Source organism: Pipistrellus hanaki (genome assembly GCF_964339955.1).
Source record: "Pipistrellus hanaki genome assembly, chromosome: 15".
NCBI lineage: Eukaryota > Metazoa > Chordata > Mammalia > Chiroptera > Vespertilionidae > Pipistrellus > Pipistrellus hanaki.
This window is the reverse complement of record NC_140517.1, coordinates 4,625,725-4,651,579: the sequence shown is the minus strand read 5'-3', so window position 1 is coordinate 4,651,579 and position 25,855 is coordinate 4,625,725. Positions and strand designations below refer to the sequence as shown.

At 50.7% G+C, this 25,855-nt stretch overlaps 1 protein-coding gene across 2 annotated transcripts in view; it reads left to right on the top strand.

Moving 5' to 3' along the window:
• The window catches only part of CES5A (carboxylesterase 5A), a 45,583-nt gene that overhangs the window by 5,264 nt on the left and 14,464 nt on the right, over positions 1-25,855 (top strand). The window contains exons 2-6 of one of the 2 annotated variants that reach the window (XM_084861282.1): positions 10,618-11,689; positions 12,671-12,849; positions 21,913-22,051; positions 23,468-23,601; positions 25,038-25,191. In XM_084861282.1, the coding sequence (XP_084717408.1) occupies positions 23,471-23,601; positions 25,038-25,191 (285 nt within the window). In that variant the 5' untranslated portion in view covers positions 10,618-11,689; positions 12,671-12,849; positions 21,913-22,051; positions 23,468-23,470. Of the gene's footprint in view, positions 1-10,617; positions 11,690-12,670; positions 12,850-19,663; positions 19,775-21,912; positions 22,052-23,467; positions 23,602-25,037; positions 25,192-25,855 lie in introns of those variants that run through there. The other variant, XM_084861283.1, reaches the window with a different exon arrangement.

The window sequence follows — 25,855 nt, the reverse complement described above, 5'->3', positions numbered from 1 at the left end:
GTGGCTGTGGGTGCCACCATCTTTGTGAGGGTGTGACCATCAATTAGCATATTCCCTTTTTATTATATAGGATAAAGGAAGCCTCGAGGAGGGATTTTGCCCCAGATTGCGAAGCCCCAGTTAGTGCTGAGGTAGCCCAGGAGCAGATCTCTGAGAGCCGAGTGGCACAGTTTTACAACGCTGGGGTGCAGCTGCCCTGGGACTGACAGGGTCGGCTGCAGGTTCCTGTGCCTCCGGATTCCTTCCCTTTGGGTGCTAATTTTCTTTTTTTAAGAGCCGTGGAAGGCAGGGGCCCTGAAGTCAGGACCAGGTTCAAATCCTGCCTTTGCTTCTGTCTCACTGTGCAACCTTGGGAGAATGGCTTAACCTCTCTGAGCCATTGAGATGGGCATTAAGTCAGATCACATCCCTGTACCTGGTAGGTGTTCAATAGATAATGGCTTACAGAGCGCCAGATCCTATTCCAAGCACCGTCATAACCAGTGTTAACTCACTTAATACTTTAAAAAGTCTGTTACGAACCCCATTGTTAAATTAAGGCATGTGAGAACCCAGAATTAGAAAGACTTGTTCAAGATCATGCACATGTCAAGTGGAACAGAGGTGAGTTTGAACTCAAGCCGTCTCCACTCAGTTGAGACTTAAAGGCAGGACCAGGAAGTCACTTTCAGCGTGCAGGAGGGCGGGGCACGGGGCATTAGGAGAGAGAGGGCAAGAGGCCTCTGGGTAGAAGGGCCTGTCCCCAGGGAACGGAGCAGGGGCTCCCAGGACCAGTCCCTGGGAAGCAAAGGCCGATTTCAGGGGCAATCATCAGCATCGAGATGCGCAGGAGCCAGGAAGCTTCCTTGCATGGTCGCCTGCGATAAAGAAAGAATCCAGACTGCGCAGGCTGCTTCCATTAGAAGTGATGTAACGAGCTGGCTTTGGCCTAGTTTCCTTCAGCAGGCAGCCCCCTGGCTCTCCCACACCCTTTTCTGAATCTGCAAGTGACACCAGCCGCCATCTAGTGGTCAGCAAAGGCACTGCACAGGCATGGGGAAGAAGGTTGGAGCCCATGGACTTGGAAGAGGACGGCTCTGGTGCAGGCAGGCAGAGATCAGCTAAAGGACTTGTATGCATATATGCATACCCCACGGACACAGACCAAAGGTGGTGAAGGCCTGGAGTAGGGGGCAGGGGCGGGCTAGAAGAGGTGAATGGGAGGAAAAGGGGAGATATGCAATACTTTCAACAATATATATATATATATATATATATATATATATATATATATATATATAGAGAGAGAGAGAGAGAGAGAGAGAGAGAGAGAGAGAGAGCCCTTTATCCTAGTAGGGAGTTTTATTCTGTTCAAAGCATATCCATGCTTTTTACTTCAGTATGTCTCCTTACCAATCCAGGGAGGTTAACTCGGTTTTATGGGTGAGGCAACAAGTCCCTGTAGGGGAAGGGTCTTGCCTAAGAGCTGCATTGTCAGCTATGGATGGGACTAGGACCCCAGGCTCCGCACATAGAGGCACTGTCAGGTCTAGGCTGTATTCCTGAAGGGTTTCTTTTCCTTTTACTCCACGAGAGACCACACACATGCAACAGAAATGGCGCAGCGCTTGCATGTCCAGTTCTGTGAGTTCGGACCGTTGTAATCAGCTGTGAAACCAACTCTCCAAAACAAGATAGAAATCAGCATTTCCCCCGCTCCACAAAGTCCTCCAGCGCTCATTGCTGGTCGGCCTTGCCCCCAGGCAGCCCCTGTTCCGATTTCTATCACCGTAGCTCCGTCGTGCCTGTTCTAGAACTTTGCGTGGATGAAATCACAGTATGTGCTCTTGTATGCCTGACTTCTTTTGCCCACCATCACGTTTCTGAGATTCATCCAGGTGTTCTCTCCTTTAACTGCCGAGTAGTATTCCACTGGATGGGCCTACCGTTGTTTATTTTCCTATGGAAAGCATCGTTTGGGTTATTTCTGATGTCTGGCCATCCTGCTTAAGGCTGCAGTGAGCTTTGTTGTCCGTATTTTCAGTGCACATATGTCTGCATTCGTGTTGAAACGGGAGTGGCGTGTTGGAGCATCTGTAGATGTATGCTTACCTTTATCACAGACGGCCAAACTGATATGCAACATGGCGGCACCATTTTACATTCCTGCAGCAATGCATGAGCGTTGCAGTTGGTCTGTAGACTTGACATTTGGCACTCTAGGTCTTTCTGATTCTAGCCATCCTGGTGGGTGGCCATGCCTTCTTCTCAAGCTGAGGGGAAAGCATTTCATCCTTGGGATACTCCATGTAGTTAGCCCAGGGTTCAAAGTTGACTTTTCTTTGGGGGAACTGCCCCCTCATACTTTCTGTACACGAGGTGAGAATGGCCTGGCCTTTGCTCCCAGTTCCATGTGCCCTCCTCTGCCCAGGTAGTGTATTCTGCCCTCAGAGTACCATGATTGGTTTAGGGATGGCCATGCGACTCACATTATGCAACAGGAGTTATTTCTGAGACTTCTATGGGAACCAACATTTCTTTCCACTGGAGTTAACCACTAGCATAGGATCTTGCCAACCCTGGGAAGAGTTTGCCCGAGGGTGAAAAGGTACATCGAGGAAAGTGGGCTGGAGAGGGAGAGAGACAAACTTCCCACGAGCTTGCCCAAGCACCTAGATCCAGCAGTTCCTGAAGCCAGCAGGAATCCCTGGTATTCTCGAGTTTTCGGGCACACGAGAAAAAATGTCACCTCCTCGGCATTAGCCATTATTAACTGGTGTTTCTACCACTTAATACGGAAAGAACCAGAATATATATTGTTGTTTCCTTTCAAGCCTCTTAAGTTCCTTAGTCAAGATTCTAGGGACCCATTTCCCCCTCAAACCCTAGGGTAGCATCCCCTTCCTTGAGATAGCAAATGGCTGATTCCATAATTGTCCAAGCTGGAACAGTCGTCCCGAGGGAGTCTCGGCATGGAGACTGGCTGGAGAGGCACAGAGCCCGAGAGTGTGTGCGCGAGTCTGCATCTGTTGGGAAGATTAATGTACCAGGCAGGCTGTGGGCCAGGGTTTATTTTTAATAATCAGAAGCCCATCTTATTTTTGAAATGTGCTGCAGCTTCCTGTGACGACAGGGAAAAGATGTTTCCTCCCTCCTTTCCCTCGCCCCATGGGACCAGACTTTCTGGGGATTTGGAGATGACATAGCGAATCCACCCTGGGACTCAGTATTCAGGAAGGAAAAATTAAAAGGAGCGAGGCTGGGGGGAAAAAGGACAGGAAAGGAACATTACCTGTTCTCTGTAGTGCTTTGCTGTATTTGCTAAGATTCATCAGGCTCCCACACTGTGGGGTATATGACATTTTTGGCAGGTCCTTGAAGCTTATGCCCAGCTTGGTTGTCAAGATCATGGAGCCTTCAAACCATAGAGACCATGAGCAGATAGCCCAAGATTTTACTGATGGAGAGAAGAAGGACGCTTGATGGAAAAGGGCTGTGCCCAAGGTCCCATGGAGAATCCACCGCAGAGGAAGAAGCCCGTGTAGGCTTCTCAGTCCCTACCCCAACACCTCCCAGCACAGCTCACATGATGCAGAACTCATTAGTAGCTTTCCCTCATTTCCGGAAATGCTCCTTTGGGGTGGAGAGAGGTTCCAAGGTATGGATTGTTGTTCCCATGTGGCTTGGCCACCTTCCGTCTGTCTGTCACTTATCCATCTGTCAGCCCCCGTGGAGGTCTGTGTAGCACGGTTGAATTTGATCAGGCAAATTCTGAAGTGCAGAAAGTGCAACCAGGAGCATGTGACTTGCCTTGGCCAATGGGATGCAAGTGGAAGTGTCACGCGTCGCTTCATGATGGAGGTCGTCAAGGAGGCCTGGCTTACTGGCCTGTCATCTAACGGGTTTATTGAGCACCTATTCTGTGCCATGCTCTGTGCTGGGAAGGCCCTGGGGGCACAAACCCCAGGAGCTCACAGCCCAGTAAGGGGGCAGAGAGGGATGCAGTTGTCACACAGGGTGGAGCACAGGACATAGCCAGTGCTATGTCCCAGGCAGGACGGGCCATCGAAGGGAATGGGCATCTCTGCTGGTCACCAGAGCAGGAACTCGAAGACCATGTCAGGTTCTCCAGATAGGCTAGGCATGTAGGGGATTCCAGCGAGAGAACTGCCTTCTCCACTCGCTTCTCTTTGGCATTCAACTTACTCCGCCCTTCCTGATATCACCCATGTGTCTGCCAGGTCTCCTGCAGCCCATTTGCTACTATGCTTATCCTTTCTGTGTCTCAGTTTTCTCATCTGTAAAATGGGTATAATAATGGTGTTCCCCATTAGCATTGCTTTGAGGATTAAATCGTTTAATATGTCTGAATGGACATGAAGAATGTGAGAGAACAGCCACAGTACACGGTGGGCACTCAGTAAATGTTAAAGAAGTACGATGCTCTCTGTATAACACGTGCTCAAACATATTTCCTTCACGAAAGTGCTCCTTCCCTTCAAGTAACTCCTCGTTTAAAGTAAAAATTATAATCTGGCTGTCGGGAGCCTCAGGCCTACTGTCAGAGGGCATCCTTCCCTCACGTGAGCTAATTCTCTGATCTGTGCTGGTGTCAGTCCATGATCAGCCAGGGTTGAAACGACACCAAAGCAGAGCCCTCGGGCCTGGCTCTCAGGCGGAGGGGCCAGATGGAGAAGCACTGGGTATGCGTGGATCCAACCATAAAGAGACCCCCATAGGAAAACCCTACTTCCAGCGTAGGTGTTTTTACACATAGAGACCATCACCCCTTAGGAGAATGACCTGACTTGGCAGAGAGAACCAGCGGATTCTCACATGGGCTGTCCAGCAAGTGTTCCGAACAGGCACACGAGGAACGGGAAGATGTTGGCCCGTGGAGCCTCCAAGGTGGCATCGTGCAAAGGACATGCCAGGCCGCTCCTTTCTCTTCCTCTCCATCAATTCCTGGAGACACGGGAGGTTCAAAACCGCAGGACATCAGAAATGCCGCAGAGGCGGGGGTCTAGCCGTAACAACACCGTTCCTGGGGTCCTGGGAAGACCAGAGATGCCGGGGGCCGCAAGGAGGTCTGGGAGTGGAAGTGCCGAACCCAGGCAGGAGGGAAGACCGGAGGACGTGGGCTCTCCTCCCGGGCAGCTGTGAAGGACCCGGCGACATATTGGGATTTTGGCAGCAAAGGCCATTTCGGCTTCTGTGTGTCATTCTCTGACTCAGTGTTGTTCTGTGTTGCTTCCTGTTTATTAAATTCCATCCCTGATAACTTCATAATGAGAGGGTTGGCAGGCACACTTGTCTCGTAGTTCAGATGGCCCCAGGAGGACTAGGTGGAGGGTGTGTGGAAGGGAGGTTATGCAAAAAAAAAAAAAAAAAAAAAAAAAAGCCAGGAGTCAATGAAATGGAGGACCACGAGGATTCATGGAAGATGGGCTGACAAAGCAGTTACACGCAGACATCTACCCAGAGGAACCCGAGGTCCCCTGGTTGTGAAGAGGAAGGTGCAGAACGCCGAGCTGGGAGAGAGCGATCTGGAGGACTTCTAGGAGGAGGTGGTTCTTGACTGGCCTTGACAATGGCTAGACTCTGGATATTTGGGAAGGATGGTGTTCCAAGATGGAGACCATAATTTTCCAAAGCAAAATCGTAATAAATAAATACTTATTGAGAATCTACCACGGGTCACGCACTGTGCTTGTTACTCTCTGCGTGAGAGGTGGAATACGCTTCTGAAGCTGGCCTGTGGGTCAATACTGTACCAATATGTGATTAACAAATAATTATTGAGTACCTACTATGGACAAGAGTTTTTTCCATCTCATAGGTTGACACATTTCATATTCTCATTTATTTAATCAACAAGTATTTGCCGAATGTCTACTATACCGTTTGATATTTTGCTCATCATAAGCCTCTTTTTGCATTAATTTTAATTTTTAAAAATATCGCTGGAGGATATTGCATATGTTGATTGCTGAGTGCTTTGGGCGTCTCCATAAATGTTGTGCCTCACTCCCCTCACCATACTTTTGGGGAAAGAGGAAGAGCTCAAAATGTACCAGTGACGACCATTTCCACAACTCTAACTGTGGCTGCTCTATGTTCAACCTAAACAACACGGATAGAGTAAATGAGACAATGGATACAAGGGTTGTGCCATTTGTATGCAGTTAGCAGCTGGTTGTTTTTTACCTGTTACCTTTGGGTCAGGGTAGGTGCCAGGTCAAGAGCAGAGGCCACCAGGAAAGGCCAGTGCTCTGAGCTTAGAGTCAAAGGCAGCAGAGGGGCCATGCCTTCCAGGGAGGAGAGACTAGAGCACCTGGACAGGCTGTCCTGGCTGAAGACAGACCCCAGAGAGGCCTGGCGGGAGGTGGGGACTTCGGGCTTTCCCCGGCAGGCACCTGAGGTAGAACTCATCACAGTGACCCTGGCTTCTCTGTGGCCCTGTGCCCTGCTGGATTAGGAAACTGATTCTCCAGCTGTGTGGCTTTCATGGCACACAGACCTCAGGAAAGCTCCAAGCCGGCCTTACTTGGCTGACACAGCCCAGCCCTACTGCCAGGGAACACAGGCTGGGATGGCTGGAAGCTGGTGAAGGCCATGGACAAGGGAGGCCTGCTGCCGGGGAGTAACTCAGGAGGCGTGGCCCATGGCCTTCTGCTGTTGACTCTGTGTGTGGCTAAGAGTCGGGCTACCAGCGCAACGGAGACCATGAGCTGAGGCAGGAGCGGGGTAGGAAGGGGCACTGCATGAGATCTGCCACCTGGTCTTGGGGAGGACACGTGGATCCTCTGCTCAAAGGAATCCTGGGCGTCCTTGACTGCGCCCCAGGGTCCCACCCCGGGGGAGATACCAACCTTGGCTGTGAGGTCTGCGGTGGTTGGGAAGTGGGAAGGGATAAAAGTGTATTAAGTGCTATTCATGCTCACGATCAATCTCTGAGGTTACCCGTGGCTTACAAATGACATGGAGATTGAGAGATGGAGTAACTCACAGCTCCAGCTTCAGGCGGGAGGAGCATCACAATGGGATGAAGAGCTTGGACCAGCAGGCAGGCAGAACCAACCAGGTCCCAGCCCCCCTCTTCCTGTCTCTCTGTTACTTACGCTCTGAGATCACTTCACCCCTTTGTGAGTTCATTCAACACGTAGAGATAAACGTGCCCTTTTTGGGGGAGACGGATGTTAAAAGTCTGCGTGGTTAGCACCATTAAATCCACAGTGCAGTTGATGGGACATAGCAAGGAGGTGAGGGTTGCTGACGGTTAGCTCATTCAGAATCTAGTGGGCCAGAGGGACTAAAACACGGACAGGGTGGCGAATGCCGGAAAGGCCTCTCTGAGGAGGTGACACTTCAGTGGAGACAAAAGGGAGCATTGTGGGATCAGGGGCTCATCCTAGGAACTCACTGTACGTGATGATGGGAGGAACTGGAGAAGTGGCTTCTGGAAAGGGAAGGAAGAATTAGAGGACCAGGGGAAGAGCCGGAACAGTTCCGGAGACCGGGTGTAGGCGGATAAGTTGGAGCTGTAGGGATGTCCTCGAGGGGAGGTTATGGAGAGGCTGTGGGTGCTGTTGTCTCTGTGTGTCTTCCACCTACCTGGGCCTGCAGCTGTGCACCTGGAGGTAAGGACGGAGAAATGCCCGTTGGCTTCGACCACGTGGAGTTGGTTGGTGACCTGGACAAGAGCAATCGGGGTAGAGAGGACTGTGGGGAGGGGAGGGGATTTTCCCACTTGACTAATGTGAGGTTTACACCAGTGTAGCAGGTGGCATGCCCCCCAAAATGTGGACTTTCCCTTTCAGCGCCAGAATAGCTGTGTTGGTTGACTTTCCTGTGAGACTCTTGGCCTTGGGAGATGGCAGGCCCAGAGAAGACGACAGAGGTTGGGCAGAATGGAGCCTGGCTTTGGGGAAGTGGGTGCAGCCAGAGAAGATTTGGTGGCAGAGCCAGGGAGCTCAAGAGGAGAGGTTCATTCGTTCAGGTCGATGCTTTGCATGGCCTGAGCTAGAACTCTGACCTTTAGTCATTCAACAGACACTTAACCATTGTGTAGGGCTCTGCCAGGCAGGGGCGATCTGCTATTAGGTCAGAACACACCCCAAAGGGAGAGGATGCAAGTCTAGGGGAAGACAGATATTTAAACAATTTTAGGACCTTGGAATCAGTCAAGTATAACAAAGGTATGTCCTGTGCTATGAGAAGGCGAGGGAAGGTAGGCCGGAGTTTGACTGGAGGTGGGAGCGTGGGGGAGAGGTGGCGCGAATGAAGACTTCCTGGAGGAGGGGGCCCTGGAGCAGAGGCTTGGAGACTGACTGGCTAGCACTCTGTGGGGAAGATTGCTCCAGGGCCCCTCTCCCCCATCCTCCCCAACCCCACCTGCTCTTCCTCTTTTTCCAACTCCTCCCCTCCCCCTTCCCCTTCTCCCCTTCTCCTACTCTTCCTTCCTGGCCCGTGATGAAAGGCCTTCTGTGGCCTCCCTCCCAGCTGATGAATTATGCATACCCGTCAGCGGTGCGCCTGGCATCCAATTAGGGCTGTGGCCAGGTTGATAACAGATTAAAATGTAATTCATTGAGGCTGACATTTAAGCCCCAGTGTGAATGGCAGGGAGGAGAAGCGATGCTCTCCCAGACCTCGTGTGTGCGTGGGGCGTCCTCTCAGCGACCTGTGCTGGCTGGACCAGTGCTGGCCTGCATGCCGGGCCTCCCGATGCACAGGGGGCTGGGGAGAGGCCCCAGGCAGGCTTTGTTCCGAAGCAGCTTTTTTTTTTTTTTTTTTTTTAATTTGGGAATAATGTGAGGTTTACACCGGAGTTCTGACAATAGAACAGAGAGTTCCCATATACCCTTCACGGAGCTTTCCCCCATGTTAACATCTTACGTAACCTCGGTACAGCGATCAAAACCGAGAAATTAGCATGGGTACAGCGCCATTAACGAAGCTACTGATGTTTTTCCGGATTCCATTCAGTTTCCCACTGACATCCTTTTTTCGGTTCCAGGATCCAGGCCAGGGTCCCACGGTGCAGAGCAGGCGCTGGAGCTCATGCCTCTGCAGAGACAGCCATCCCTCCCCGCGGGGGTTCTCCAACCCTTGAGAATTCGTTTATTATCATTGTTGTTGTTGTTATTTAAAAGGGATTTTGTTTAAAAAGCACATCCTTCCACAGACATTCTGGTTCTGTAAGTCTTGGGGAGAAGCCCACCATCAGTATGTTTAACAAGCACCGAAGGCAGCAGATTATGGCTGCCCTGACCAGCACTCCAAGCAAAGTTGGGTTGGTTCCTATTTCCTTTGGATAATCGGTTGTCAGCTTGCAGAGTCCCCTCGTCCCCTGGCTTGGGCTTAAGTCAGAGCAGGGCTACCCCCATCCATCACCTGTTAACCAGCCTCTGGCAGGGAAGAGGGCTGGGCTCACATGCTGGGAAGGGCAAAACCCCAGAGAAGCCCTGCTTGGAGAGGAGAGGAAAACATTCAGCTGCCAGTTACAGATACACACACACACACACACACACACACACACACACATACCAGAGGCCTGGTGCGTGGGATTTGTGCACTGGTGGGGGGCGTGACCAGTGGGGATCCGCCCGCTGTGGGAGCGCTGCTCATCCTGGTCAGTCAAGCCACTGCATTGAGTGTCTGCCCCCTGGTGGTCAGTGTATAACATAGCGACTGGTTGACCGGTCATTCTGGTCAGTCTGCCCTTAGGTCACTGGGCTTTTATTATATAGGATATGCACTTTCTCATTTAATCTACAAAATAACCTGTGTGAGTAAATGCTATTTCCATCGTTTTAGAGATGAAGAAATTGAATAATAGTGATATTAAATGCAGGGTTGCCAGATTTACCAAATAAAAATATAGGCGGTGCAGCTACATTGGAGTCTCAGCTAATACTGGGGGACATACTTATATCTGAAAAAAACTTGTGTTTGTCTGAAATTCAGATTTCACTGGGCCTCTTGTATTTTATCTTGCCACCCTGATTAGTGATCACCTTTGGTTATAGAGCTGGTAAGTAGGCCTCATCCTAGATCCGGCTCCAGAGTCTCTCTCTCTCACTGCCCAGCTCACTTGCTGGACCATACATTACAGGAGGTGGGCACCGTGTATATTTGTGTCCCGCTATATCTCCAGTGTGGCCACACTGAGGTAGTAGGTGTTTAATAAATATTTAGTGAAGAAATGAATGGCTAAGTGCACACATGAATGGACTCACTCCTTCCTTCGTACCAATGGAACCTGCAAATGATGGTGATTAGGTGGAAAGGCTAAGCTAGGGAGGTGACGTGAGACAACCTTCCTGATAGAAGTGCAAGAGGAATGAGGGGGCTGGAGGCCGCCTGCCCAGCCCTGGGAGCCCAGCCCTTGCACCCTGAACCGGGGCAAACAGCCAACTCCTTCCCTCACCTCTCAGGGTCCCTGCTTTCCTGACCGGGAAGTGGGATTGGGCCCCTTCTAGCTCCAGGCTTCTGCACTTCTCTGATTTTGCTTTCTCACTTCACCTTCCTGAGTAGGTTAAAAAAATATGGCCGAGTGAAAAGGTTTGCTGATGACAAGTAGATATTTACTTCTGAGCACGATATGTCTTCTCTCTCCTCGTCTTCCCCTCCCAGCCTCCTCCTCTACGACACTTTCCTAAGCACCACCATGGAGGCTGGCCTTACGTTCCTTTCCTGAAAATGCTCCCTTTCCACTTGCCGGATGAAATCCGCAGCCCAGAGAGACCCGGCCCGGCACCGTTCCTCGCAGACAAGGGACGGCATCGGGAGTGCATTGTATCTTTTTAAAATAGACCGGTTGTCGTCGGGAGGTATTTTTAGCTGTGGGAGAGATTGGCACGCTCTCTCCGTGCCACCATCTGCCAAAGGCAGTTGCTAGGCAACGGATACTGACGACAGCAAGGGGATGACTTCATGGCGGATCTGGGACCCCAGCGGCCCGATCCTGCGCCACTGTCTAATTCCAGCACGCCGCTGACAGACAGGCCCAGGGGGCTGAGCACTCCTCCCCTCCTGGGAGGAGCCGGAAAGCCACTGCAAGGCCTGGGAGCTGAGCTCAGAGCATGCTGCGTGGGTAACGAGGGAAACTGAGGCATCGCCACCCCCTTGGCTGGTCGATGCCCCGTTCAGAAGCTGTGGTACCTGGAGATGCTCCTGTGGTTTCAGGCTCTGGACTCAGTGACTCTACAGATTGCACATCCTCCCCTTTGGCGGCCCCATCAGCACAGGCCCGAGTCAGAGAAGGTGCTGCTTGGAGACAGTTTGCCCAGAGCAGCCTTTCTGGACCAAGCACCGGTGGGCTGTCTGTCTGTCTGGCTGGCTGGTGGCCCGGCTTCCTGGCTTTAGCTCTCTGGGTGGTTTGGGGTGAGTCCCTGACCATCTCTGACTCCCAGCTTTGTCACCTTCAACGTTAGGGTGGAGAACCAGGTGAAAGGCACTTGTAGGGCTGACAGGCAGAGGAACCACGCAGTGAAAATAACCCGTGAGTCAGCCCTGGGGTCCGATCCTGACTTCACCCCCTTCCTGCTCGAGCGTGGCTTTAGGTGAGGTACTGAGCGTCTCACGACCCCAGTGTCCTTATCCGAAGAGGACAGCAGTCGCACTCTCCTTGTGTCTCGGGGATTCAACAAGGCGGCACATGGGAGGCATGCAGCAGAGCGCCTGTATTTTGGAGCCCAGGACATGGGTAGGTGGTGTTCCATTTCGGTTGCAGAGGCTTTAAAGTATTTACTGCAATCCTTTCTCCTCTTCCAGACTGATGGGCTTTAAAAAATATGTCTTTATTGGTTTTAGAGGAAGAGGAAGGAAGAGGGAGGGAGGGAGTGAAAGAGGAAGGAAGTGAAAGAGGGAGGGAGAAAGAGAGAAACATTGATGTGTGAGAGAAACATCGATCGGCTGCCTTCTGCAGGCCCCTACTGGACTGCCTCCCAGTTCTCGGCTTCTCGGCCACCTGATGGACAGCCCCACACGACCTAGCCTGCAAGGCCTCGCTTACATGTCACCTTTTCTGGGAAGTGTCTGCTGGCTTCCCCAGTTCACTTCAAGTATGCTGCTGGCTTCAGCTCATTTGCCTGTCATTTCCCCCAAAGCAAGAAGCCACTCTTTTTCTCTTATTGTAGCATTTTTAAGTCCACATGTAATTGATAAATAAAGAAACTGCGTTTTGGTTCAACTTCATGCCTTTCCTCTCCCTTCCACGCCAAAGCCTGGCGTGCCGTAGGGATTCAGTAAATACTTATTGCCTGGCGATATCTTCTTACCCCTGTTAGCTCTCTTCTGACCACCCCTCTCCCGACTTCTCTGTGTGGGAGAATCCAGACATTTTGTACAGCTGCAGCTCCGCGGGGCCCATTTTGGCTGGAATTCAAGGAGTAATTACAGGCAAATAAGTATTCTTACAACCCACATCCATCAGCGTCCCTCTCCCCAAATGCTCTTTCCAGGAAACAGGGATGGTCTGAGTGAGGCGCTGTCTCTGACGGCCCAAGCTTCCTTCTGGGGCCCGGGGTGTGTGCGACGCTCAGAGGGGCCCTGGCACCAGCCCTCTGCAGCAGTCTGCAGAATGTCCGGCGGGCCCCTTCCGGCAGACGGGCCTGAAACCAGCTCCCGTCTGTCACTGTCTTCCTCTGTGAACGTGGACGAGGGGTTTAACTTCTCTGAGCTTCAGTGTCCTCATAGGTCATATGGAGTCGTCGCTATGTCACGGGACTGTGGTTGCAAGGGTGAAATGAGATAGCATGTTTAAAGCATCAGACGATGTCCCACCCCTTACCCTCCTCCAAGGCGTTTGAATTGTAAAGAGGACATCACCAATGGCATTTCAGGCAACAGGAGGAGCTGGAAATGGTATGCCGCCCTCCGTGTTTTCCTGTCAATTAATGCGAATCAGGTGTATCTAGCAGGGACCCATTTTTGTGTCCTTGAGTGCCCTTCATACCTCACCAGGCCCAGGACCTGTGGATAAACACTGTGGATTATGACTCTGATAAATCCTACTCCATTGTGAGCATTTTTTGGGGAAGGTTTGAGTAAACACTGATTTCACAGAATGTTGGTCAGGACGGAGAGAAGAAACCAGAGTGATCTTTTCTTCTTTTTTTAAAAAAACGTATTTTATTGATTTTTTTTACAGAGAGGAAGGGAGAGGAATAGAGTTAGAAACATCGATGAGAGAGAAACATCAATCAGCTGCCTCCTGCACACCCCGCTACTGGGGATGTGCCCACAACCAAGCTACATGCCCTTGACCGGAATCGAACCTGGGACTCTTCAGTCCGCAGGTCGACGCTCTATCTACTGAGCCAAACCGGTTTCAGCCGGGCTCCTTCTTTTCAGAGGGAGCAGCTTCTTGTCCCTCTGAGGCAAAGCTGTTCTGGAGAAAAAAACCCATACCATTCTCAGGGTGCTTCTCCGAGGCCTTTTCTGTATCCATCAAAGTGAGTGGGTATTCATCTCACTGAGTCCCCAGCAGCTGCCTCCCTTTGCATGGCTGTTTGGGTTACAGCTTTCTGTTTTTGTTCTTCTTTTTAATCGAACAGATTTTCTTTTGAGTTCTGGGTGAATGTCAGCCCAGGTTTTTGGTGGGGAGCAGGCTCTCTTTCCGAAACAACTCCTGGGCCTGGTATCCAAGTGGCAAATGAGGAAAAAGCCATTTCCCAAAGCTTAGAAACTGAGCCGGGGTGGGGGTCAGGCTTCTGTGCTGACTGGAAGGGTGCACAAGGGTTGAGGGGCCCGTGTTCTGCTCCGGACCCAGCTCATGTGCTGTAGGACCTCGGGAATCCCTTACCTCTCTGGACCACACGCTTACATCTGTGCAGTGAGGGCTTTGAATTGGGTGAATAGTTTGCCATGAGGAAGAACATTTTGGAACCCTCTCTTAATTGGAAATCTACACTGAGTAGCTAGATTTATTATGATCTCTGAATGCTTAACCTGGCTACTCAGTGTGTGTGTGTGTGTGTGTGTGTGTGTGTGTGTGTGTGTGTGTTAGAGGCCCGGTGCATGAATTCGTGCATGGGTGAGGTCTGGCCAGCCTGGCCCAGGGGAAGGGACATGGGTGGTTGGCCAGCCTGCCTGCTGGTTGAATTCCTGGTTGAAGGGATAATTTGCATATTAGCCTTTTATTATATAGAATATACACTGAGTGGCCAGATTATTATGAGTTCAGAGATCATCATCATCTGGCCACTCAGTGTATACAAACCCAGTACGAACCAGAGGGAACTGTTGTTTTTGTACGTTAAAAATGTCAACCATGGGCTGTGTCATAGGGTTTATCCCAGAGTTTCCCAACCTCAGGCCTGTTGACCTTGAGGGTGGACATTTTGGGGGGCTGTCCTGCAGGGTGTTTGGCAGCATCCTGGGCCTCTACTCACTGGATGCCAGTAGCACAATCTCAAGTTGTGGCAACCCAGCATGCCTTCAGACATTTCTGAATGGCCCCTGGGGGGTGGAAGGGAAATTGCCCCTGGTTGAGGCCCACCACTGTAACCTAACAAGAAAATGGAAAGGCGAGATGTTCCTTGGAAGGGAGGTGGGAGGGAGTGGTACCCAGATCCGTTGTCTGTGGCCCCAGACACTCTTCTGACACATCAGTGTGTCGGGAGACAACGATTAAAACCTCATAGTCTCAGAGGCCAGAGCGTCTTGTAGCTCAAAACTTCCATGGGAATCCAGGATCCACTTTCCAAGTCAGATTTTTATTTTACTTTAGTTTGTATTTTTATTGATTTCAGAGAGGAAGGGGGAGGGAGAGAGAGAAACCTCAGTGATGAGAGAGAATCATTGATTGGATGCCTCCTGCACACCTCACACTGGTGATCGATCCTACAACCCGGGCATGTTCCCTGACTGGGAATCGAACCATGACCTCCTGGGTCATGGGTTGACACTCAGCCACGGACCCACACCAGCCGGGCCAGATTTTTAGCTGGAAAAGCAGAGGAGGGAGCTGTGGAGGGATGGCCAGCAACCTCCTGAGTGCTTCCGGGCCCTGCTTCTGGAATGAATGTTTATTTGGCAAAGATTTATTGTGCTTTTATACTTCCTTCTGAGCTATCCTCCTTTATTCTGAAGTCGTTTGCTCTTTTTTTTTTTTTTTTTTTTCCTTTTGCTTCAACTATGTCTTGCCTTAATCTCTTCCAGAAACATCCTCACAGACACACCCAGAAATAGGCCCAGTCAAATTAATGCATAACACTAACCATTACAGCAGGCTTGAAAAGACCCTTCCCTTTGGTTTGGAGGGTGACAGACAAGAAAGGCCCACCATCCTGGACTGTGGGTGGCTTAGAGGGTCCTAGGACCATTTCTTCTTCTTTCCTGAAAACCCCTTTGCCCCTGGCCCGAAGGTGTCTTGGCCTTTTGGTCAGACTCAGGAACAGATCCCTCCTCCTGCCCCTGGCTTCCTGACGGCTCTCCCCTCCCCCATCTCTGCCTCCAGGCAAAGCACTCTGTTCCTCACTGAGGACCTCAGGGAGTGGTCTCTGGCAGTTGGGTGCTCTAGGCAAGGGCCTTGGGCATGCAGGACACGTAGCACCCTGGAGACACACGCTGGAGAAGAGCAGAGCGCTCTTGGCACACACGTGAGTGAGCAGGCCAGGCCTGCCGGTGCAGCCGGGGGTGGTGGGGGCTGGTCTAGGGATGTGGGAATGCCCTGGGGGCCCCCCACGCACAGACACCCTACCTTGTGAAGTCCCCACCTGGGTGAGCACCACCCTCCCCGAGGCAGGTAGAGTAGAACTTAGGAGCACAAGCTTCCTAATAAGAGTTTTCCTTTCAAATGCTGACCGCCATTTTGTGTCCAGGGCCTTGGGCGAGATCATAACTTTTGGAAACATCAGTTCTGCCATATTTAAAATGAGGGTACACTGCATCTCTTAGGGTTGTCATGGGGATTAAATGAGACCGTGTGTGTCGCCCTGGCACCCTGGGGGAGGAAAGTGAGAATCGTGGTCCTGGTCCCAGCCCTAGCCCCTCTGTCCCCCAGTATCCCATCATGCTGAGGAGGAAGCTGGCTTTGGTCGTCTCTAGAAGCCCCATAGCTGTAAGTCTTTTGGAAACCACCCGGGTCAGAGTGACTTCAAAAACAACCCCTTGTTCGGCTCCTGTTTCTGTGGGTCAGCCGTCGGCGTTGGGCTTGCTCGGGCAGCTCTGGCTGGTCTTAGCTAGGCTCGCTCATGCCTCTGTGTTCAGCTGCCAGTCAGCGAGCGGACCCCCATCCCTGAGCCTTCTGATCTCCTCCTCAGAGCTCTGCCATGACAAGTCCAGCATCTCCATCTCATTTTCTGGGAGCTGTCCTGACGTCCGAGCTCCCGAGAGCCACTCCTGCAGCCCGTTCTGCCAGCCCCAAAGCGTTCTTTCAGGACGATAAATCCGGAGTCATGAGAACATTGCTCTTGCAGCTAGTTCTCTCCTACGCAGTCTCCTGCCTCATGCCCCGGTCCATCGCCCTCAAGATCCACCCCCAAACTCGTTCTTCTGTTCCTACCAGGACACATTTGCCATTCATGTGATTAACTTAGGGAAAAAGCCAATTCCTCCCAGAGAATGGGGCTCTATGGCTTGCTAGGGCTACGCTGAGACCTGGCCCTAGTTCTTGGGCTAGGGCAGTGGTCGGCAAACTCATTAGTCAACAAAGCCAACTATCAATAGTACAACGACTGAAATTTCTTTGGAGAGCCAAATTTTTTAAACTTCTTCTAATGCCACTTCTTCAAAAAAGACTCACTCAGCCAGTGATATTTTGTGGAAAAGCCACACTCAAGGGGCCAAAGAGCCACATGTGGCTCGAGAGCCGCAGTTTGCCCACCAGGGGGCTAGGGAAATACATGAAGTAGAGTGATCTTTTTTTAAAAAATATTTTTTATTTATTAATTTTAAGTGTTTATTGTTGAAAGTATTATATATGTCCCCCTTTTTCTTCTATTGACCCCTTATAGCCCTCTCTCTCCCGCCACTTCCTCAGACCTCCACCATCCTATTGTCTGTGTCCATGGGTTATGCCTATATGCGTACACATTCTTTGGTTGATCTCTTCCCACCTACCCACCCACCCACACCTTTCCTCTGAGATTCCACGGTCTGTTCCATGCTTTTATGTCTTTGGATCTATTGTGTTCAACAATTTATTTTGTTTGTTAGATTCCACATGTGAGTGAGATCATCTGATACTTGTCTTTCTCTGACTGGCTTATTTCACTTACCATGATACTCTCCAAGACCCTCCATGCTGTCTCAAAGGATAAGAGATTCTTTTTTTTTTTTTTTTTTTTTTTTTTACGGTGGCATAGTATTCCATGGTATAGATGTACCACAGCTTTTTTTTTAAAAAAAAATATATATATATTTTATTGATTTTACACAGAGAGGAATTGAGAGGGATAGAGAATTAGAAACGTTGATGAGAGAGATACATTGACCAGCTGCCTCTTGCACACTCCCTACTGGGGATGTGCCTGCAACCAAGGTACGTGCCCTTGACCGGAATCGAACTTGGGACCTTTCAGTCCGCAGGCCGACGCTCGATCCACTGAGCCAAACCGGTTTCGGCACCACAGCTTTTTTTATCCAGTCATCCATTGATGAGCACTTGGGCTGTTTCCAGATCTTAGCTATTGTAAATTATGCTGCCATGAACATAGGGGTGCATGCATTCTTTCTGATTGATGTTTTGGGTTCCTTAGGATATATTCATAGAAGTGGGATTACTGGGTCAAATGGCAGTTCCATATGAAATTATTTGAGGGAACTCCATACTGTTTTCCATGGGTGGTCCAGTTTTTCACAATCCCCACCACTCCCTATCGCTCTCCTGACCAGCTGCATTCACTGCTTGTTTGCTGCCTTCCCCGCCCCCAAAGTTGAGGTCTGAGTTGAGGTCTCTGGTTCACCTGAGCCCAAATCTACTTCTACTCTTCTGTGAGCCTAAAGCCTAAGAAATGATGTTCCCCAGATCAAGGCCCAATCTTCAGCTGTTTATGCAAATCAGAACAGGAAAGTCTTGCTTGGCCAAGTCCTTCCTTGAATCTTGGCCTGATGCTATGCTTCACCAATCTTGTGACCGGTGTCTGCCGGCTCAACATTTGTCTGCTAACGGGAGGCTCTTCCTTGTCTCCGCCGGAAGCTCTGTGAGGCCGGCAGCAGCTGTGGATGTCCAGGGAGCGCAGGCGGGCCAGCCAGATGAGTGGAGAGTGGGTGCACCCAGGCCAGACCCTGGTCTGGGCTGTTTGGGTCCTTGCAGTTGCCGCTGAGGGTGAGACATCCTGTGGGAGAGAAGGGCTCTCAGAAGATGAGGTAGGAGGGAGATTTCCCTATCTTGGAGGATTGTCCACTGTGGAAATGGAATGACTGCTCAGGGGTCTCTGAGGGCCCACGGCGGGCTGTGTAGTCACCTCAGGGCACTGACCCATGTCCTGGTGTTGAAAGCCCCAGGGCCCGGGTCTCTTCCTGGGGCCACATGATAGAGCACAGAAGACCCTCGGTCCTGCCCTTGAGTTGCTCACACCCTGTGAGGGGCTTAGAGAGCCCTCTGTCCTGGCACAGAGCCTGTGCTTTTGTGGTGCTGGCTGCCTATGCAGGAGCTTTACTATTTTAAAATATATATATTTATTGATTTTTTTTTTTTTTTACAGAGAGGAAGGGAGAGGGATAGAGAGTTAAAAACATTGATGAGAGAGAAACATCAACCAGCTGCCTCCTGCACACCTCCTACTGAGGATATGCCCACAACCAAGGTACATGCCCTTAGACCAGAATTGAACTTGGGACCTCTACAGGCTGATGCTCTATCCACTGAGCCAAACCGGCCAGGGCAGGAGCTTCACTATTGAAATGACCTTAGCCGAGGTAGCACCAGCACACCTGGTCCCATTAACTCAATAGCCGAGCTGCTAACCTCCGAAGGCTCCACATTCTACTCGGGCACAGAAGTCTCACCCTCAGACCCCTGGAGGCACACGGGCTGATTGCAGGTGGCATGTGCGTGAGAATTTTCTATTTTCATTGTTGAATATTTACTCTACTCAAAAGCATACACCTAACTCAGCGAAATCACCACTCCGTAAGTGTGCTTGCTTAAGACTCCTCTAGGTAAATGTGAAAAGTTCATTGAGATTTAATTTTAAGAAAAACGAAGTGTCAGTCGCCCTATAGGTAGGTGATGCACAGACAATTGGTGGGCTATGAAAATGACGGACGTGTGGGAAACCCTGGGCCCGGTGATTCTGTGCAGCCCCAGGCTCTGCAGGGCCTGGTGTGTATCGTCAGTCCCATAGGAAGGGAGGCTCCTGGGCACAGAAGGGAGAAAGGTTTCCACGGTGACCAGGGGACATATGGTTTGGTGCTGTGTTTCCAGGAGAGACTATTTGTGCTCTGATACAGGTGACTTCGGAGGCAGATTTGAAGGAGGCATTGGACGTGGGTTCCTGGAGAAGGAATCCAGATAATTCCTGTTGCACAGCTTCTGGGCCCAGAAAGAGCGCCCCCACCTGGGGGAGCTCTGAGTTGGGCTTGTCCCTGGCCTCTTCCCAGCCAGCTCCTGATTCCTCCCCATGTGTGTTCCCTTAGGGCCAGCCGGAGACGCACCCACCAGGAACACCAGGCTGGGCTGGGTCCGGGGGAAGCAAGCCACGGTGCTGGGAAGCACCAGGCCTGTGAATGTGTTCCTCGGGCTCCCCTATGCTGCACCCCCGCTAGGACCCCTGAGATTCACAAACCCACAGCCTGCGTCGCCCTGGAATGGCATCCGAGACGCCACATCCTACCCTAACATGTAAGACCGGGCTTGATCCATTGGGTGGCCTGCAACCTGGAAGTGGGAGCAAGGCAATGAGGGGGAATAAAGGCCATGCAGCTCAATGGTTAGGAGGGAGGATCAGGGAGAAGGAGGAGGAGAGGGCTGCAGACGTGGCACCGTTCAGAACATGCAGATCCCCTGAGCTCCCGACCAAACTTCCTGAATTGGAATCTTCAGACCTAGACAACTGGATTGTCTGAAAGCTCTCTCAGGATTCTGAGTTCCATCAGGTTTGGGAGCCACTGTGATGGGCTTACTGATTGGAAGGAGCAGTCAGCTAGGCCTAGTCTTTTTTTTTTTTAAATATATTTTATTGATTTTTTTACAGAGAGGAAGGGAGAGGGATAGAGAGCCAGAAACATCGATAAGAGAGAAATATTAGCTGCCTCCTGCAAAACTCCTACTGGGGATGTGCCTGCAACCAAGGTACATGCCCTTGACGGGAATCAAGCCTGGGACCTTTCAGTCCGCAGGCTGACACTCTATCCACTGAGCCAAACCAGTTTTGGCACTAGGCCTAGTCTTGGTCAGATTGGATAAGGGCTGTAGAGTGAAGAATCACACTAAAAGGATGTTAGTTCTAGCAGTCAGCACTGTGCCCAATACAGAGCCTGGCCCCCCCCCGGGGAAAATTCATAACAACCTGTGGAATGATGGCACGGGTGTGTGTCTCTGTGACATGGAGGGACTGGGAGGGAAGGAGCTCCCTGTCACTGCAAGGGTTCAAGCTTAGGTAGGCAGCCAGTTTCCTGGGGAACTGGGGAGGGGCCTCACGCATGAGGTGGGAGCTGAGATTTGGAACTCCCCAAGAATCTTCTGTCAAATCTCGTCAAGTCCTCAGGCTGGTCACCTTCCTGGCATTGCTTTCACAGGCCAAAGGGGTGCCCTGGTGCCAGGAAGCCTCCTAAGCCACAAAAGACCCCTTGTGGCCCAGGGACTGAGAACACTAAGCGAACACTCATCTGTTCACTCACTCATTCATTCATTCATTCATTCATTCATTCAGCTCATATCAATAGTTAGATTCCATTAGGCCCTGGATGACACTACCGTGGGTTAGACATAGCTGCCCTCAGGAACTTGCAGACTGGCAGTGAGGGTGGGGACATAAACTGTAATGACGATTAACATATAGACAGACAAGGGCCACCACAGGGGACCAGAGGTGCTGAGGAAGCACAGAGAACCCCTTAGCATAGCCCTGAGGGGAGGGAGGGCAGGGGTGGCTTTCTTGGGAGCCTGAAGCCTCGATTTCCAACAAACAACTTACAGAGAGGCAAAAGGGCATGCAAACTGGTCAGGGGTAGACGTGCAGCAAATCTGTACGCTATTCTACCAAGAAATTAAAGTGATTGGGCACTTTGTAGAAATATTCAGATATACAATCTCATTCGATCTTACTGTGTGCCAGGCTTGGGGAATGGGAGCTCTGAGGTACTTAGATACAGAGCCCTAGGCTCCTAGCTGCTCAGTGGAGCTGGGACTATGATTACCCTCCTATACAAGTCTAGGAGAAGTTCTAGGAAAAAGAAAAGAAAATGGGTAGGTGTTTCCGAAGGTACCTATGGTCTATCTGGAGAAATCTCAGAAGGCTTCTTGGAGGAGGCAGCATTTAGATGGCATCTGAAAGAAAGGGAAGAACATGAGCAAACAGAGGAAGACTGCAGTCTAGCCAGAGGCACCAGCTTGAGCAAAGGCCTGGGTGCAGGAGTCTCTCAGCCAATCTGCCTCAGTGGTTCCTAGTAGAGAGGCCTGGGAATGTCCTTTTGTTCCTCTGGGGTCAGAAGAGTGGCCTGCCAGAGCCAAGCTCTTGATTAGCAACCCAGTGTCCTGACCTTTACAGTCGGGGAAGCACTGAGCCAGCCGGGGGTCTTCATGCATGTGTCTGGATTATGGCGGTGGGGGCTGGGGGTTAATGGTCCAGTCAGTATACACCATGTGTTTTCTCCTCCTGGGAACCAGATCAAAGAGAATCATGGTTTGTTCCTTTGTGCCCCTGGGCAGAGGGGGCACGATGAACTGTGTACCGAAAGCCCCCACAGGCATCTTCTGCGCACGCCCAGGAGACAAGTTTGCTGACAGCAACTCCGGGGGTTTCTCCTCCTCTTTCCAAGATGCTTCCAGAACTCAGATTGGCTGGTCTCAGATCAGCACATCCTCCTGGTGCGTTACCCCAAACTGGGAGTGTCAGAAGACTGCCTGTACCTGAACATCTTTGCGCCAGCCCATGCGGACTCCGGCTCCAAGTTCCCGGTAAGGCTGTCTGCGGTGCTGGGGGCAGGTCCTGGCAGAGGGGCTGGGGGTCTGGAAGCAGCCTCAGCCTCCTATAGGGTAGAATGGAATCATTGACATGTCAATAACTTCCTTGAAAAGTCATTTGAATGATGTATTCACTTTACCATCTTTTCTTGACTTGACCTTTGGTTTTTATGTTGTTTTGTGTATCCCCCCTCTGTTGAGTATTTAACAGTCTGTAAACATTTAGAGAAGGCACTGCTTAAAAGGACCCTGATTATTTTTGTGCTTGTTTGTTTGCTTGAAAAATCCTTCCGTGAAAGAAAATAATTGCCTTCTCCCAAATTTTCTGTTTGCAATGAAGTCAGTCAGGTAATACCGCGAAGCATCTCATTTAAGAATGTGAAGGATCCCTGTGTGAGTAAACAAGGTGCAGTCTAATGTGACCACATTCTCCCATCATCTTTTCTCCCCCGTGCCAGTACAATGGGAGACTCGCTCTGTTGCATTAGAACAGCAACATCTGTTGATTGTTGACATATGCTAGGCACAGTACATTATCTTATCGAACTTCCCTTAGTAACCCAAAAGGTCAGGATTGTTGAACCCATTCTACAGATGACAAAGATGAGGCACACAGAGAGAGAGAGTGTAAGCTCCTTGCTCTATACTCCACCCCAGTAAGTGGCAGATTCTTGTGTCAAAGCTGATGCTTTGTCCAGTTCTCCTTTTTCCTCCGTGGCTTCCTTCTCTATTCCTGCACCAAGGATGGCAGTCCCTCATACAACCTTTACAATGGAGAATGGAAGGCATTTTTTATTAAGTATAAATAGTGATAATAGCGTTTGAATAATGATTTATGTTCCCCAGTTCCAGTTTTTCTAATCAATATAGTAAAGTTTCCATATTTCTCTTCCCTTTTTTTCTATCTTCTCTTCTCTTTGTAGGTAGACAAAGGCCTTACATTAAAAAGCTTAAGCTGCTTTTGCTGTCATGCATGGCTTACAATGATCACCATCTTCCTGTGGGTCACAGATTCAATATTTAGTTAATACTTTCTGAGCACTTGCAATGTGCCAACATTGTTCTAGGAACCTCAGATGGAGACTCTTGTTTAAACCTCCTAATAGCCTCATAACTGAAATACTTGGATTCTTTGCATCTTACAGATGGGGAAAATGAGGCTCAGAGAGGCTAAGTAATCTGTCCAAGGTCACACAGCTGGTCCGTGGCAGAGCTCAGACTTAAACTCGGGCACTCAGATGCTGGAGCCCACATGCTTAACCCTGAGCCTTATTCTAAATACAAAACCTCGGATGCTCTTTAGAAAGGAAGATTGCCTCTTCATAAGGAAAGGAGGACCCAGCATTTACAGGGAGGGGACATGGATGTTCCTTCCACAGGCTGACCGGAAAGTTCCTCTCCCCTCCTCAGGTCATGGTGTGGCTTCCGGGGGGTTCTTTCCAGACCGGCTCCGCCTCCATCTTCGATGGGTCGGCCCTCGCTGCCTACGAGGATGTGCTGGTTGTGACTACCCAGTACCGGCTAGGAATATTTGGCTTCTTCAAGTGAGTGCCCCCAAATGATTGACACCCCTCTTCCCCAATGGCCATAGAGGATTCGGTGCCATTACATTATCTTATCAAACCCCCTCCCCCCCTAAGGGTTCGATAAGATAATGGAGGGGCCTTCAAGGACATTGAACAAATTTGGCCCAAATTATTACATAATTTTAGCAACTCTAACAAATAACCCCCACATATTAGTGGCTTAGAGCAAGACACATCTTTTTCTGACTTCAGTCAAATCTAATGGAGAGTTCCTGACGGGCAGACATCCTTCCAAATGGTCAATGAGGGACCCGGGCTCCTTCCACCTGTGGCTCTGCATTGGGCCAGCAGGCGGAGAAAGAGGTTGGAGGATCCTTTCTGGGGCAGCCTGGGGGTGGCGATCATCACTTCTGAACTCGGTCACATGGCCACACCCAATACAAGGAAAATGGGACAGCAAAGGCCCTGGAAGTCAAGGACACAGAGTGTGTGAGCCATTAGTCGTCTCTGCCATAGGTCCCCGTCTCAAGGCTCCTCAGATGCTCACCTGAGAATGCTCACTGCATTGCATTTCTTCCCACCCCATTCATTGTCACCCATCCTGGGAGCATGCTCTCTGCGTGCTCTGCAGCATGAGGCCGTGGCCAGACCATGACTCTGGGGTCAGACTCATTGGGTTTGAATCCCAAATCTGCAGCATTTTAGGTCCTGGGCACGGGATTTGCTCTCTCTGTGTTCCTATTCCCTGTCTGTGAGAAGGAGCTGAGGTATCCAGCTTGTTTGCAGATTTCATGGAAAGGAATTCGTGTGAGCTAGGCCTCAGAAAAACGCAGCCGCTGCCCTAACCACCACCCAGCAGAGGGGGCCTCGAGTGGCGTATTAAGCATAAACATACCGGTCTCTTGACATCCTACCCTCACCCCCTGCTCCTTGCCCCCCACTGATCACACACATAGAGGTCTTTTAGCAGGAGGTGGAGAAGGTGGGGGTAAAGCCCGGGGAGGGGGATCGGGGAAGACTGAGAAAGCCCAGCATCACCGACCTCACAGGTTTGGAGGATTATGGGAGCATCGGCCATAAAGCCCTTAGGACAGTGCTGCTGCTACTGTTATAATTGTTGTCATTTACTTAGTCGTTCATTGCAACCTCTGTGCCCAGGGAGACCAGCTCTCAGGAGCAGGACTCTTCTGGAATCCATGGATTCAGGGGAGCCTATGAATACCCTGAAATTGCACTTACAACATCGTGCATTTTTCTGGGGTGCATAACTTTCCGCAGATTCTCAAATCAAAATCCCAGAGAGGGAGAGAGCCACACCTGGTGTTCCCCACGCCCCAGGTCTGATTCTCAGCCCTTCCCTGGAGGGAGTGGTGCTTCCCTGCCGCCTGCCCACAGTCTCGGCCGCCAGCTCCCAGTGGCCCACTAAGGATTCTCACTCTGCCTCTTGCCCCCAGCACAGGGGACAGTCACGCGAGGGGGAACTGGGCCTTCATGGACCAGCTGGCCACCCTGACCTGGGTGAAGGAGAACATCGAGTTCTTCGGTGGGGACCCAGGCTCCGTGACCATCTTCGGCGAGTCGGCGGGAGCCATGAGCGTGTCCGGCCTTGTGAGTTTCCCTCCGGCGGGGGAGGTGGCAGCCACGAGGGTGAGGAGAGTGGCTCTGAGGGAGCGCGCGGCTTAGTGTGGTCTTTGTCAGCTCCCACCACGGCGTGCCATGGCCGGGCCGAAAAGTGCAGGAGGCGATGGTGCCGCCCATCCGCCTCATCTTCAGATACGTGCAGAATAGGTCCCGGGTTCAGGGGTGACTGTATGAGCACGTGAATATGGGGGTAGAAGGCTGTAACATTGGTTTTTTGTTTTATTTTATTTTATTTCTTTATTGATTAAGGTATTACATATGTGTCCTTATTTCCCCATTACTCCCCACTCCCATTTATGCCCCACCGTTGTCTGTGTCCATTGGTTAGGCTTATATATGCATGCATATAAGTCCTTTGGTTGATCTCCTCCCCTTACCCCAACCCTCCCCTGCCTTCCCTGAGGTTTGACATTCTGTTTGATTTTGTTGAGTATGTGAACCTCATATTTGACGAGTATGTGAACCTCATATTAGATGGTGCAGAGGAGATTCATTCTAAAACAAAGTCAAGAAAACTACTAGGTTGGATCATGCTCAAAGGAGGTGATGTCACTCTGCTCCAGCGTGTCTCCACCTAGAAATGACTTAGTGAAGTGAGACATTATTGAGAGGCAACACAGTGTGTTTTGTA